This window comes from Suricata suricatta, chromosome 2 (assembly GCF_006229205.1).
Source record: "Suricata suricatta isolate VVHF042 chromosome 2, meerkat_22Aug2017_6uvM2_HiC, whole genome shotgun sequence".
Lineage (NCBI taxonomy): Eukaryota > Metazoa > Chordata > Mammalia > Carnivora > Herpestidae > Suricata > Suricata suricatta.
The window spans coordinates 74,314,363-74,328,108 of NC_043701.1; the positions used below are offsets into that span (position 1 = coordinate 74,314,363).

Genomic DNA, 13,746 nt, shown 5'->3' on the forward strand with positions numbered 1-13,746 from the left:
AAGTTGTTCCTTCTACCACTGCTTTAATTTTTTAATGTGTTTCTCATTTCTTTCAACCTGCCTTTAGACTTTTCTTCCCTCTCTTCTAAACTGCATTGCTCCTCAGTGTTCAGACAGAAACTGCACACATTGTTTTCTCAGTAGCAATTACAATTTTCTCACTTTTAAAACATTTTTTTCAATGTTTATTTTTTTGAGAGAGAGACAGAGAGTTGGGGAGGGGCAGAGAGACAGAGGGAGACACAGAATCAGAAGCAGGCTCTAGGTTGTAAGCTGTCACCACATAGGGCTTGAACTCACAAACCATAAGATCATGACCTGAGCTGAAACCAGCCGCTCAAACAGCTGAGCCCCCAGGCGCCCCTACCTTGTGTAACTGAACACAAGAGACTGTTCCTGTGTGATATGCTGATAAGTACTTCCTTTTCTAAATAATTATCCTTCCATGTGTATCTTGTTAATAGCACGATTAATTAATAAATAAAAAAAGAAAGCTTGTAAATTATGAATACACTATACAGTATATAATGTTTAAATAGTAAATATATTTCCTATAGGGCATACATATTGAAATATTTATTTAACATTTTAATGAGTATGAGAATACCTGTAATGAGAAAATTAATTCCATGCTGAGATCCAAAATAGCCAATTAAGACAAACACCAGCACAAAGGAGGCACATACCCCTTTAACTTGAGCAGCATCATTGGCAAGCCTGGTTGTTAATGCTCCAGTGGTATTTTTAGGGTCATCAAACCAGCTCACATCCTGTGGCACGGAAAATGACTTTATTATCTTAAAGCTCTATTTATAAGACTCTTAGCTCCTAGGGCAATGACAGGTCAGGTTGGTTATCACTTACATCCCCTGCATTTAGCACTCAGGATTTGACACTCAACAGATAAGAAAGGAACTTAAGAGACAACCATATAAATAATTTCATTTCTCAAAATAATTTTTTGAGTGCCTGTTTTGTTCCAAATATGATTTAAGTGCTGGATCTATAACAGTGAAGAAAAAAAGAAAATGTTGTTGCTTTCATAAAGCTTAGATTCTAGAGATGGATGTCACAAGTAAATCATGACCTTGGAGGCAACTGTAAAGCTTCCAGATTTTACGCTGAGGAAAATGAGTAGCTTCCAGCAGGTTTTGAGCAGGGAGATGGGACTTGACTTATATTTTAGAAGGATGACTCTGGCTCTTAGGGGATGAAACCAATAGATGTGAATTAGGATTGGGGCAGCGAGACCAGGTGGGAGGTTATTACAACATCACACAGAAAGAGAGCAGTCCAAAATGACCTCAAAGGCTTTACCCCGAACAACTGGTAGAACGGAGCTGCCATTATGGTCTGGGAGAAGGCTAGGTAAGAAGTCAGCCCAGAGGGCTGTGCAGAGGGGAGAACCAAAAGTTCAATTTTATTTTTATTTTTTTCAAAAGTGCAATTTTAGATATGTTTGAAATGCTACTTAGACATCTAAACAGAGAAGTTGAATAGGCAGTTTAGATAACTATAGTTCAGGGCAGAATAAGCGAATTGGGTTTAAAAAAATCAACAAAAGAAATCTAGATTACAATTTGAGAATAACATAAAACAGGATTTCTTTTCCTGTAAAGCCACTTACCTTTTTAAATACATAAATACTAAAAATATTATGATTTTGAAGTATGAATTTATAGCTGTAATAAAAATAACTATGGTCCTGTTATCTCTACTTGTGACTTGCAATTAAAGCAGTATCTGCCATTTCTCCCCACAAAATATTTATGAAAATAGAAAGTGTTCTAAATTATCATAGCATGTAACACTTTGCTTTTTAGAATTATTGTGTGTAAGCGCCTGATCTACTGGCATGTAACTTCCGTGAAGACAGTGACTGTTGAGGTTTGAAAGCCTGACAATACTAAGTCTTATGACAAGTAGAAGTACTTAATGTATATTTGCTAGGCTTAATAATTTATGGAGAGGGCATTACACAAACCATCAGCTCAACTACCGAAGTATAATGGACCTACGAGCTGGCCTGGGAGCTGGTGGGGTAATGGGGCATTTGGCTCTGGACCAAGATCAGCCTCAATCCTAAGTGGAATCTCGGTTATAAACATGGTTTGGCTCAGAGACCAAGCACAGTGCCCCCATCAAATAGTGCTCTGTTACTCATTCAATTCAGTCCTAGCTCTGCCAGTCACTGGCCAGCAATTGCCATAAATATGCTTCTTTTTCAGTAATGGCAGTATGGGTGGGAAAGGACTGAGGAACCAAAGACAGCTGGGAAGATGTGAATGTCATCTAGAAATCCTAACACAGCAAACTGATGCTTCTTAGCCAGGGTTCCAGTACTCCTGGCATGTGCAGGGCATCCTTCTGGAGCCTCATTTTATTCACTGGCAAGTGATCAGTAATTTTAAAATGGAGAGTTATAAAGTCACATACAAAACTTTCATGATTATTAAAGAAACTTTCCCTTAGAAACGGACTGCTTTGGGTTACATTCCCAGAAGCTCCCTCCCGCTTCTGCAGGAAAATATTCATATCTGCTTGTTGTTAGGGTTTTGAAGGTGGAAAATTAAGAGACATTCTAGTAAGCCATCATCAGCTTGTAACGAGCTCTATGGCTTGAATTACGTATCAGTCTAACACCAGCAAAGAAAAAACTGGGCAGTCAGGATACATTTTGATTTGTGGAAAGAAAGGGTACAGGCGGCATCTCTTGGTGGGAAGAAACACAAATGTCTTGGGTTTCTGAGGAGAAAGAAGGAAAGAAAGAGAGGAAAGGGGTGAGAGGTATTGCTGCCTCTAGCTGCCAACACAAAGGCCAGAGGTGAGCCATCTCTGGGGACCATCTGTGACAACCCCATTCCTTGTCCCACCCACAGCAGATGGGACAGCAGGGCCTCTGAGCCAGACCTGGGGTAGTGAGGAGAGACCAAGGGAAGCCCAAGGCAGGAGCTCGCTCTGAGTAACCCGACTGCACTCCTGCTGCATGAGACCACGGACCCAAGTGGGGAGTTCTGCACCCCCGGCACAATCCTCAGCAGACATACCTGTCTCAGCATGGATCTGAAGACCATGTATCGGAGCCGCTTGGTGAGGATCTCCCCAGCCTTGCCAAACGTGAAGCCCTGTAAAGGAGAACATGCCACAAGGAAGGAGACTTGTCAGAGACCCAGCCACGGATTATCCAAAAGGAGGGAGAGTCGATGTCAGAGCTAAGAGGGACACTGGAGAAAGCAGGAAGCCTTGTGCAGGGTTGGCTGTGTTTCGGTGACTGTGTGCTAGGGCACCTAACCACAGCAGACGCATAGCCAGAAGGACCCCGTTTTGAAATCATCACTGCTACTCCCCAGCTACTGGTGGGCTGATCAGATTAGGAACTAATTAGTAAATGTGTTTCTTTGTCCCTATTCCTCTCCCTGCTTATTTCTCCCGGTGAACCAGGGTCTGTCACTTGGGACTAGCTGAAGTTGTTCCGGAGGTAGGGGTGCTCTAGACAGGGTGGCTGTATTACTACGTATCATCCAAACCAGGACACTGGGAGAATGAAAAGAGGTGCTGTTAACAATTATACCAGAACATGAGGTGTAATGTGGAAAAAGAGAAATATTTGGTCATCCCAGCCATAAAGGATGAAGGGAACAAAGATATCAAATTCCTAGTTTCCAAGTTTAAAAAATAAAAAGCATATGGGGCGCCTGGGTGGCTCAGTCAGTTAAGTGGCCGACTTCGGCTCAGGTCATGATCTCACAGTTCGTGGGTTCAAGCCCCACATTGGGCTCTGTGCTGACAGCTCTGAGCCTGGAGCCTGCTTCTGATATTGTGTCTCCCTCTCTCTCTGACGGTCCTCCGCTCATGCTCTGTGTCTCTCTCTCTAAAATAAATAAACGTTAAAAAAAAGTTAAAAAAAAAAAAGATCACATGGTAATCTCAACAGATGCAGAAAAAGCATATGACAAAATTCAACATCCATTTATGATATAAACTCTCAACAAAGAGTACAGAGATGGAGGTCATGCATGACAAGCCCACAGCTAACATCATACTCAACAGTGAGATTAAAAAAATAAATAAATAAAAAATAAAAAATAAAAAGCATAGAAGCGAAACAGACTGGGGAAGAAGACTGACTGAGAGAGAGTTTTCTGCATTGGCCCTTCTCTTCCCCCAAGAATATAACCTTCTGTGTCTGGGAGGAGGGAAGATTGCTCCAGGAAATAGAGTCTGATGTAGTATGCTGCCATGTAGGGCCACATCTGGGGAGGGATGACATCAGAATCCTCATCCCAGTAGGTGTGGGGATATAGAACTAGCAGGAAGCAGCATTCTCCTTTCTTTCTGGAGCTCCAGGAAGCAGCCGTCTGTGAGTAAGGCCTGACACACAATCAGATGGGGGAAAACAGAATGGACATGGCATCAGAAAAGCAGAGGCTCGAATAACGGCCCAAGTCCCTGTAGAATCAGAGACGTGGAAGAGGGCAGCCATATCTCTTCTGGGCCCCTGAGACACATTACTGAGAGAGGGAAGAAACACAGGCAAAGAGCACAAGGGAAGAAAGAGCCAATTCTTCCAAGTGGTTCTGATAAAGGGGCAGAGCCAGGTTGGACCACGTAACTGACAGCTGTAGGCCCGGCCAGCTGCCAGCATGAAGCAGGCAGGCATGTGACATCCACAGACCATCACTCTCTTCGCCTCCGCTAACACAGACACCAGTCTGAAAGGAGGAGGAAAGGGAAGAATCCTGGATTAACTGAACTGAAGCCTGACATTACTAAAACAGTTAAATTTACTTAGAAATGGCCAGATTAAGGTGTCTGTGACTAGGCTGAAGGAAATGAGAAAGATCTCCCTCACTGCAGGGATATTACTGTTATTTTTGTAGGGAGTTAGCCATTGCTGAGTGCTAACTCTGACACTGTACTTTATTATAAAGCACATAAACACATATGCATATATGTATGTGTGTGTACATATTACAACCCTTTTAATGATGGGAGAATGTAGTCCTTATGAAAACTGTAAAATCACTTTACAAATGAAACTAAGGTTTAGAGAGGCTGCTAAGTTGCCAGAGGACACAAATGTAAGGTGGCAGAGCTGGAACCTGAATCTGGGTCTCTGAGAATCCCAACCACAATGGGAACCCAGAGCCTCCGATTTAGTCACCCACAGAGCTCCCTCCCTTTGTTTCTGAATGAGGGGCTGGGCATTTTAACATCACTGGGCACTGTGCCATCTCTACAGCTCTGAGGTCCCATAATTTAGAGACTTTGTTCTCACTTAGTTTTTTGCCAGGCAAGTCTGGTTCCAGTCTCCTCAAGCATCAACTGTTACAAAGGAACTGCTTTCACTGCCTTTGCTTAGCCAGTTCAAATTTCCCAAGTGTAAGGGACTTCAAGGGATTCCCAAGGGCCTTGGGAGTTCAAAGCCTCCCACCCTCAAAACTCCTTAACTAACTTCACACTTGACAATCTTTCCATTCTATGGTTAACAGTTTCTATGGCAATCTTGCATGTAGTTAAAGTATCACCTCTATTATACTTAGGTCAAATTACCCAATGAGATTTTGTGGCTTAGTACTGTAAGAGTTCAGTTTTTTTCTCTTTTGTACCTATTATAATGTCAAGAAAAAAATGTTCTGTCTATATAAAAAATTAGTACATGCTTACAACACATTAAATAAAGAGACTTACTCAGAATTTTATCTTAAAAAATTACATGTGGGTTGGGGTGCCTGGGTGGCTCTGTTTGTTAAGTACCCGGTCTTTTATTTTGGCTCAGATCATAATCTCATGGTTCGTGGGTTCAAGCCCTGAGTCAGACTCCATGCTGACCTTGCAGAGCCCACTTGGGATTCTCTCTCTCCTCTCTCTTCACTCCTCCCCTGCTCTCTCGCTCTCTCTAAGTAAATAAATAAAAAAATTACATGTGGCTAATCATCTATTCATTCAATAAGTGATTTTTTGCTACTGCCTCACACAGGCCATTGAATTTGATCACATTATTTCTTCCTTCTCCCTTTATCTCTCTCTTTCTCCCTTTTAATGGTATAGTTGTTTAATTCTTAGAATCCAGATTTGAGGTATCCATCCCTATAGGAACTAGTTGTGTTTTCTACTATAGCCAAATCGATTTGTTTGGACACAATAAAGGTAGCTTTGTAATTTATAACACACACACACACACACACACACACACACACACACACACTCCTTCCTTTGGGTTTCTGGCATTTCTAAGTTTGTGGTATAAGTTTCAGTATGGGGGCACCTGGGTGGCTCAGTCAGTTAAGCATCTGACTCCTGATTTCAACTCATATCATGATCTCCCAGTTTGTGAGTTCGAGCCCTGCAGCAAGATCTGCGCTGACAGTGTAGATTCTACTTGGAATTCTTTCTCCCCCTCTCTCCCTCTCTCTGTCTCTCAAAAATGAATAAGTAAGAGCACCTTGGTTGCTCGGTGGGCTAAGTATCTGACTTTGGCTCAGGTCATGATCTCACAGTTCATGAGTTTGAGTCCCACATCAGACTCTGTGCTGACAGTTCAGAGCCTGGAGCCCCCTTCAGATCCTATGTGTCGCTCTCTCTCTGCCACTCCCCAACTTGTACTCTGTCTCTCTCTCTCAAAAATAAATAATACATTAAAATTTTTTTTAAATAAATGTAAAATCTTAAAAAAATAATTTTAAAAAAAGATCAAAAAATAAGTTTCAGTATGAATTTTTTCTCCAGTCTACAAAGGGGCAGACATCATGCTTGTGCAACCCTAAGGAGCCCATTCAAGTTTAGGAGAACCACACAACTGCTGAAACTCTCACAGGGAGCGCTTCTGTGTTAAAACGTTTAGAAGGTGGAAAAGAGTTCCTGGAGTTGTATTCCAGAGATAGGTGCTGGAAGGTTGTGTTAGCAGGCTTCAACCTGTGGGAGCTGAAGGACTAGGGCAGGACTGGAAATAACAGCTTCCTCTGGCAGAAGGAGAGCCTAATGCAGATTGGTGTAGAATGCATAAGAAGTTCTTTGATGTCAAACTTTTTTCAGAATCCAGCTTTATAGAGAAGATTGTTGGCTCTTAGTACAGGGTCTTCTCATCCACACTTTGAACGTTACAGGAAACAATTTTCTTCCTTGAACTTTGTCAAGATGGCTATTTATCACAGCAGAACAAAGGGGGATAGGCCTTTTAAAACTGATGTTGAGGGGCACCCGGCTGGCTAAGTTGGTTAAATATCGGGATTCTGGGTTTCAGCTGATGTCATGATCTTGCAGTTCATGAGATCAAGCCCTGCATCGGCATTCTTGTGTTGTTCTCTGCCCCTCCTCTGCTCTTTCTCTCTCTCAAATAAACAAACAAATAAATAAAACTTAAAAAAAATAAAACTGATGTTGAGATTGGCAGCCATGACAATTCCCTCAGCTCTAACTGCAGACATACCAACAGTAGCACGAATCACGGTGGCAATGGCACCTTCCATGAAGGAAACCACGTGCTCCTTGCAGATAAGTACCTCCTTGAAATACGCAAATGCCCTTTCTTCAACATGATTATGGAACATTGCATATTCAAAGCCCGGGGTGTCCTCAAAGCTTCTGGGAAAGAGTGGGGCCTGTGACATTTGTTCTTCTTTTACTGGCTTTGTGACAGGAAAAAAGCTTTTGAAGCCTCTGATCCTTTGAATAGATTTACATTTATACAAAGGCAAATGTTTCCAGGAGTTGTCTTCACCTTTCCTCAGGAGCTGGTCAAAGACGAGGCTCATGTCCTTGCTCCAGTTGGGGCTAGGGAGAGAATGGTCCTTATAAATGACATTCTCAGGTGGCCATGGATCCCTTGAATGTGGCAACTCATCTTCCTGTGGGCCACACAGGGTGCAGCTTCACAGTCTGGCTCCAAAGGTGTGTGGGGCTCTGGGCCCAAAGGCTGCATTGCCACTGGCTGGCACACTCCTCCCCCATCACAGAGAGGCACAGGACCCAGGTCACATTATTTCTTTCAGCCATCAAGAGGCAGGTACTAATACTCCTATTTCATAGATGAGGAAACTGAGGCTCTGTTTAAATTATTTTATTGCCCCCAAATTAGGAATTGGCACAACTCATACTGAAATCAAAGTCTAATACCACCTTATCATACTAAACTTTTAGAGTACTTAATTTCTTTACAATTTTGTTGCAGCCAAATGATTTGCAAGCTGTAAAATCTGACTCTTCACAAATGTGTCATACACTTTCTATTTGACGACTGGCATTCTTCCATCACTAAAAAGGTTCTTTCTCCTTTAGCAAAAGTTGAATGATTAAACTCTTCAAACATTTTTTTAAATCAGTGTGACTTGCATAAAGTGTTTTTTTGCTTTTTGTTGTTTTCAGAACATACCAAGGCATTTTGAGTATTTAAAATGACTAGCAGTACTTTTATCCAAACTTATGCCCAGGGCTCCCCTGAATTCCATTTTTGAATCCCTAGCTTTGATTTTCAATCATCATATTAGATCAAATACCCGCTTCCCTCTGATTTCATTAATACTTCAGTTAGGAGAGGTCATGTTGGAGAGGAAAAGGTAAGCAAGCAAAGTGGAAGCAAAACATCTGTTTTAAATATGTCAAAGAAGGGGCACTCGGGTGGCTTAGTCATTAACTGTCTGATTTTGGCTCAAGTCATGAGGTTCGTGGGTTCAAGGCCTGTATCGGGCTCTGCACTAACCGTGCGGAGCTTGCCTGGGATTCTCTCCCCCTGACTTTCTCTCACCCTCCCCCACTTGGGTGCTCTCAATTTCCCTCTCTCACTCTCTCTCTCTCTCTTTCTCAAAATAAATAAAGATAAAACTTAAGAAAAAATAATAAATGAACATGTCAAAGAAACTTGGTTTCTGACAGTCCAATTAATAAAAACAAATTACACAGCATTTAGAAACTTCCCCAGTTGAATAATAATGCACTCCCCAAAATTAACCAAGTGAAAATGTAGATTGTTTACCTGGAGGAAAAATGTAATGAAAGAAATAATCCCAAGGACTAGAAACAATAGTGAAAATATGTTACTATTCTGTCGTTTCGTTTCGGGATCCTCATCTCTGGTAAAAACCTGTTAAGAAAATAAAGGTTTCAGTTCAAGGACTAAGGAAGGCATTCGGAGCCTGACTCATTTCCTATCAAGCACGGTATTTAGGGGTCAAGATAGCCTTAGTATAAAAGAAGTCAGGGCAGGTTTCCCTCATGCGAAACCTGAAGGTGTGTGTACTCCGTCTTCCTTAGGGACTGAGAATGGGCCTGCCATTCCTAATGGATCCACTACTTTTTCTGTGCACCCCTCCTGGAGTAATGAGTGCCCCAAGAGCCATACCTACTATGTAAAGTAGAAATGAGAGCAAGTGCTGTCTTCTTCTTTTGATGGGAAACCACCTTAAATGGCAATTTGTTTTACAATTTGCATATTTCAAACTGGAAACAAACCTACCGGTGCTGTTTTTGTAAACTAGAGAGAGGAACTCATTCATTCAGCCCAGGCCTCCTTGAGTCAGCCTTTGTGAGTGGATGGTTGGCTAGACAACCAGCTGACTCAGCACCACACACGGAGATCTTCCCAGAGATGGTAAGAAGGCTAACAGGATGTCTGGGGCTTAGAGAACACAGAGAATAACCACTTCACAGGGAAAGAAAACAACTCCCTTGACAGTGGGCCCAAACTGTCTTGTAATAGAGCTACACTCCTGATCCAATCCACTCAACTTTATACTTTGTAAAGGAAAAAAAAGCCCTTTAGAGGAGATTAAATTAATTTTTCTTGATGAGTTATGGCAACAACAAAAGCTAACAATCAGTGAGCTCTTATTCTGTGACAGATATTCTTCTATACAAATTTCATGTATATTATTCCTTTTTCCTTACAATTGCCCCCTAAAGTTTATTATCATCATGACCACTTTACAGAGGGTAACTGAAGCTAAGAGAGGCTAATTAACCTGTGTGAGTTAACACAGCCAGGAAGTGATGACCCAAGAGAGAAAGCTGAACAATCTAACTCAGAGCCCACAGCCTTCAACTCTGTTACAAACCTTCAACAAGGCAGGTAACTGGCTGCCTAACCAGTGTGCTAGTCCTAGATCAACTGCTTCCAGACTTACTGTTACATGAGGAATGAGAAAAATATAAAATCCTTAGGCTGATATTTTGTTACACACAGCCAAATAGTTCCTAACTAGTCCATTTCCATTTTTTTCCTGATGATGCAAACTGTCTACCTCTCGGACTGTACAACAAATGTTAGAACAGGGATCAGCTCCCTGTGGACCATCAGCCAAATGTTTATATAAAGCTTTAATGGAATGCTGCCATGCACATTTGTTTCTGTGTTGTATATAGAAGCTTTTGCACTACAACAGTAGAGCTAAGCATTTGCAACAGAGACCATCTGGCCCTCAAAATCTAAACTGTTTACTATCTTACCCTTTAAAGAAAAAGTCTGCTAACCCCTGTCCTAGAACATATGCTCTATGCAATCAGACACTTTAACTCCTTCTTGGTATTTTTCACCTCCAAGAATAGAATATGGCAAAGTGGAGTCTCTGAAATAAATATTTCTTAAATGAATACATTAAACATATGAATATCAACCAGAAATAAGTTAGCCAGGCATGGGTAGAGAGCTGAATATTTATGTAGTTTTTGGTATAATCACAAGTTAGTGTTTGGCATCCTTCATGTAGGGATCCACCTCTTTCTCTGCCATGTTTCTGGCAGGTATGAAGGCAAAGGTATCCTCAGCTTGATTTGTGAACATGTACCATGAAACAGACAGCATTCCTGCCTGGGTTGTAGCTTACTATAAAAAATTCCATCATTAAAGCAGGTACAGCCAATATATGTCAACCTTTCAGAAGCGGCTTTTGGTTTTCATCTTAACAAGTGGGATGGACATTGCACAGAGGCTGCATGCCAGGCCTGCACATGTCCTGACAAGTGTATCTGTCCCAGAACGGCTCTGTCTCAAGCCAGTCTGACAAGCATGCTAGTGACAGGACTTTTCATGATGTTTACTCAGAGCCCAGTGACAGCAGGCAAGAGAGAGTCATCTAGTCTGTTACATGACTCTCTGAGGCATCTGGGCCCTAAGAGAGCAACTGACTGCAAGAACGAAGGAAGGCTTGAAAAATTGGCCTTCCTATCACAAATCAGACTTGCATTCTTGTATCTTCAAGTTGCAGACTTTCATATGAAGTCCACATTTGTTTGTGGCCTGTGGCTTATAAATATAAACAACTTATTCTTTAGTCAAGACTCAAAGTCAATCCCAAAAAATGGATATAAACACCTACCCCTATAATCCTTGAAAATATTACTGAAAATGCTGGTTGCAGGCCTCCATTTATAATAGCACAAAGTATACCAACCACAAAATAAGGCCATTCAGAGATATTCAGCTTTAGAATCCTCCAGAAGGAAACTGGAGGTACAGGTTCATCCTGGAAAACAAAATATGACAACAGGCTAGTTACAAAAAGAATTGATCCTTATTTGACTTAATGATGCACAGTTCTTCAATATGTACAAATTTTTAAATAAAGATTTCTTACTCCTGTTTTCTTGTGAGTTGGGGCTATTCAACTTTTTAAAAAAGATTGTTATATTACCCCTTTGTATTTTAAGAAATAAATGCTGTTTCCACAGTCAACCTCACATTTGGAACATTACACTTGGTACACGACAAAAGATTTATAAGGAGGGATTAAAGAATAGAGATATTCATATTTGAAGACCCCTTAGAATCTCATTAACATTATAAATTCTAATTCTATAATTCTTGTCCTATAAATTTTCATTCATACATTCTAACCTGAGCCTAACATACTGAGATTTGGTCTGTGGAAGGTTTTGGGAAATAGGACAGGAGGATTCTGGATAACCCTTTTTTGTTCCGACCCGTAACACCCCACCAAACTACAGAAGCCACAGAAAGAGGGTTGAAGACATAGCTCTACATCCTCCTCCATACCAAGTCCTCTTTTGTACCAAGCTTTCTATCTTGGCCTTGTGATGCATGGATACTCTTGCGAGTTGATTTTCTTCTAATTAAACTGGATCCTGAATCTTTTGGAGACATTTCCAAGGCATCAATTTCACTTATGGATTCACCGATTGCATTTTCTAATTCAATTTCATTTCCTCTTGTCTAAAATAAACAAGAAATATGCACATGTGGGTTAGGCTGGGAAAAAGCAATGAAAATTAATTGCCAAACATCAACTATCAAAGAAAGTAATTTACATCATTATAGGAAAGGATTAAGTTAAGTTCCTGAGGGTTTCTGTGCATGTCTGAATGTGTGATATACTTGAAAATCAAAACCACTGAAGAAGGACTGCTTCTTTAATTATGCGAAAATAACATGACATCCTTTCCATGTATCTTATGCTATCATCTCCTTTTTGTAGGTGTTTGGGGCTCAATCATATTTGCTTTGGACTAGTGCTATCAATGGAAATAAGATCCAAGCCATTCTGCGATGCATACTTGTCATTTAAAATTTTCTGAGTCTGGGTGGCTCAGTTGGTTAAGTGTTCAACTTTTGCTCAGGCCATGATCTCATGGTTCATGGGTTTGAGTCCCATGTCAGGCTCTGTGCTGACAGGTCAGAGCCAGGAGCCTGCTTCAGATTCTGTGTCTCCCTCTCTCTGCCCCTCCACTACTCATGCTCTGTCTCTCAAAAATGAATAAACGTTAAAAAATTTTTTTGCCTAAAAATAAATAAATAAAATTTTCTCAGTGGCCACATTAAAAAATGTGAGAGGTAAATCAATTTTTACTGTGCATTTGGTTTAACCTAATATATTCAAAATATATATAACCTAATATATTCAAGCTACTGGCATTTCAACATGTAATCAGTGTAAAAACTTACTGCATTCTTCTTTGGTACCACATCCTTGGAATCTGGTATGCATTTTCTACTATAATCCTTCAATTCAGAATAACTACCACTGACATGTCAATAGCTACATGTAGCTAATGCCTACTATGGTGAATAGATTACCTTTCAACATTTTTAAATTTTGAATCTTCTCTAATTATCCTTCTTTATTTTCTCTCCTTTTAAATGAGAAAAATATCTGGTCTGAATTCCCCAATTATTTTTTACACTGATTAAGAAAATCAAGTCAAGTAACATTTATAGTACTAAACACACAAAATCAGCTTATACCTGAGATACTTCATGAAAATTCTAGAGGTGGACTATACCTGCATCGTGACAAGTTTGAAGTAAATGCCTTTCTCTTTTATGAGTTCATCATGATTTCCTTTCTCCACAATGACTCCATCATCAAAACCAGCAATGACATCAGCATTACGAATTGTAGACAAACGATGAGCTACCACGATGGTGGTCCGGCCTCTTCTGGCCTAAGGAGAGCAAGATTAGGGTTTTGAGTACATAAACAATTCTACGCAAAAATTCATTCAACCTAGATCTACTGAACATCAATGCCTTGGACACTGTAAATCCACCTAAACTATATAAGGTAGTCTCTTGCTTCAATAAATGTATAGTCAATTGATAATGGTTTAAAAAGATGTTTTATTATAATAAACAGTAACACAAATATGATAATCACATAGTAATATTATATACACTTCTAAATATTTTACTGAACCTCGATCAGCCTCAGTGTACAATAATAATAAGTGGTTTATGCAAAGTAAAAAATGGTACAGTCCAGGCCCTCGCCAATCAGAGCAGACATAGGCCAAAGTGCA

General features: G+C 40.5%; 1 protein-coding gene and 1 pseudogene across 2 annotated transcripts in view; both read right to left on the reverse strand.

The window, feature by feature from the left end:
* Positions 1 to 13,746, reverse strand: part of ABCB1 (ATP binding cassette subfamily B member 1) — a 108,715-nt gene that overhangs the window by 28,309 nt on the left and 66,660 nt on the right. The window contains exons 15-20 of one of the 2 annotated variants that reach the window (XM_029928262.1): positions 13,231 to 13,392; positions 11,987 to 12,163; positions 11,310 to 11,456; positions 8,972 to 9,079; positions 3,048 to 3,125; positions 687 to 770 (exon numbers count right to left, since the gene is read on the reverse strand). In XM_029928262.1, the coding sequence (XP_029784122.1) occupies positions 687 to 770; positions 3,048 to 3,125; positions 8,972 to 9,079; positions 11,310 to 11,456; positions 11,987 to 12,163; positions 13,231 to 13,392 (756 nt within the window). Of the gene's footprint in view, positions 1 to 607; positions 666 to 686; positions 771 to 3,047; positions 3,126 to 8,971; positions 9,080 to 11,309; positions 11,457 to 11,986; positions 12,164 to 13,230; positions 13,393 to 13,746 lie in introns of those variants that run through there. The other variant, XM_029928268.1, reaches the window with a different exon arrangement.
* On the reverse strand, positions 6,745 to 7,995 carry LOC115304020 (annotated as a pseudogene).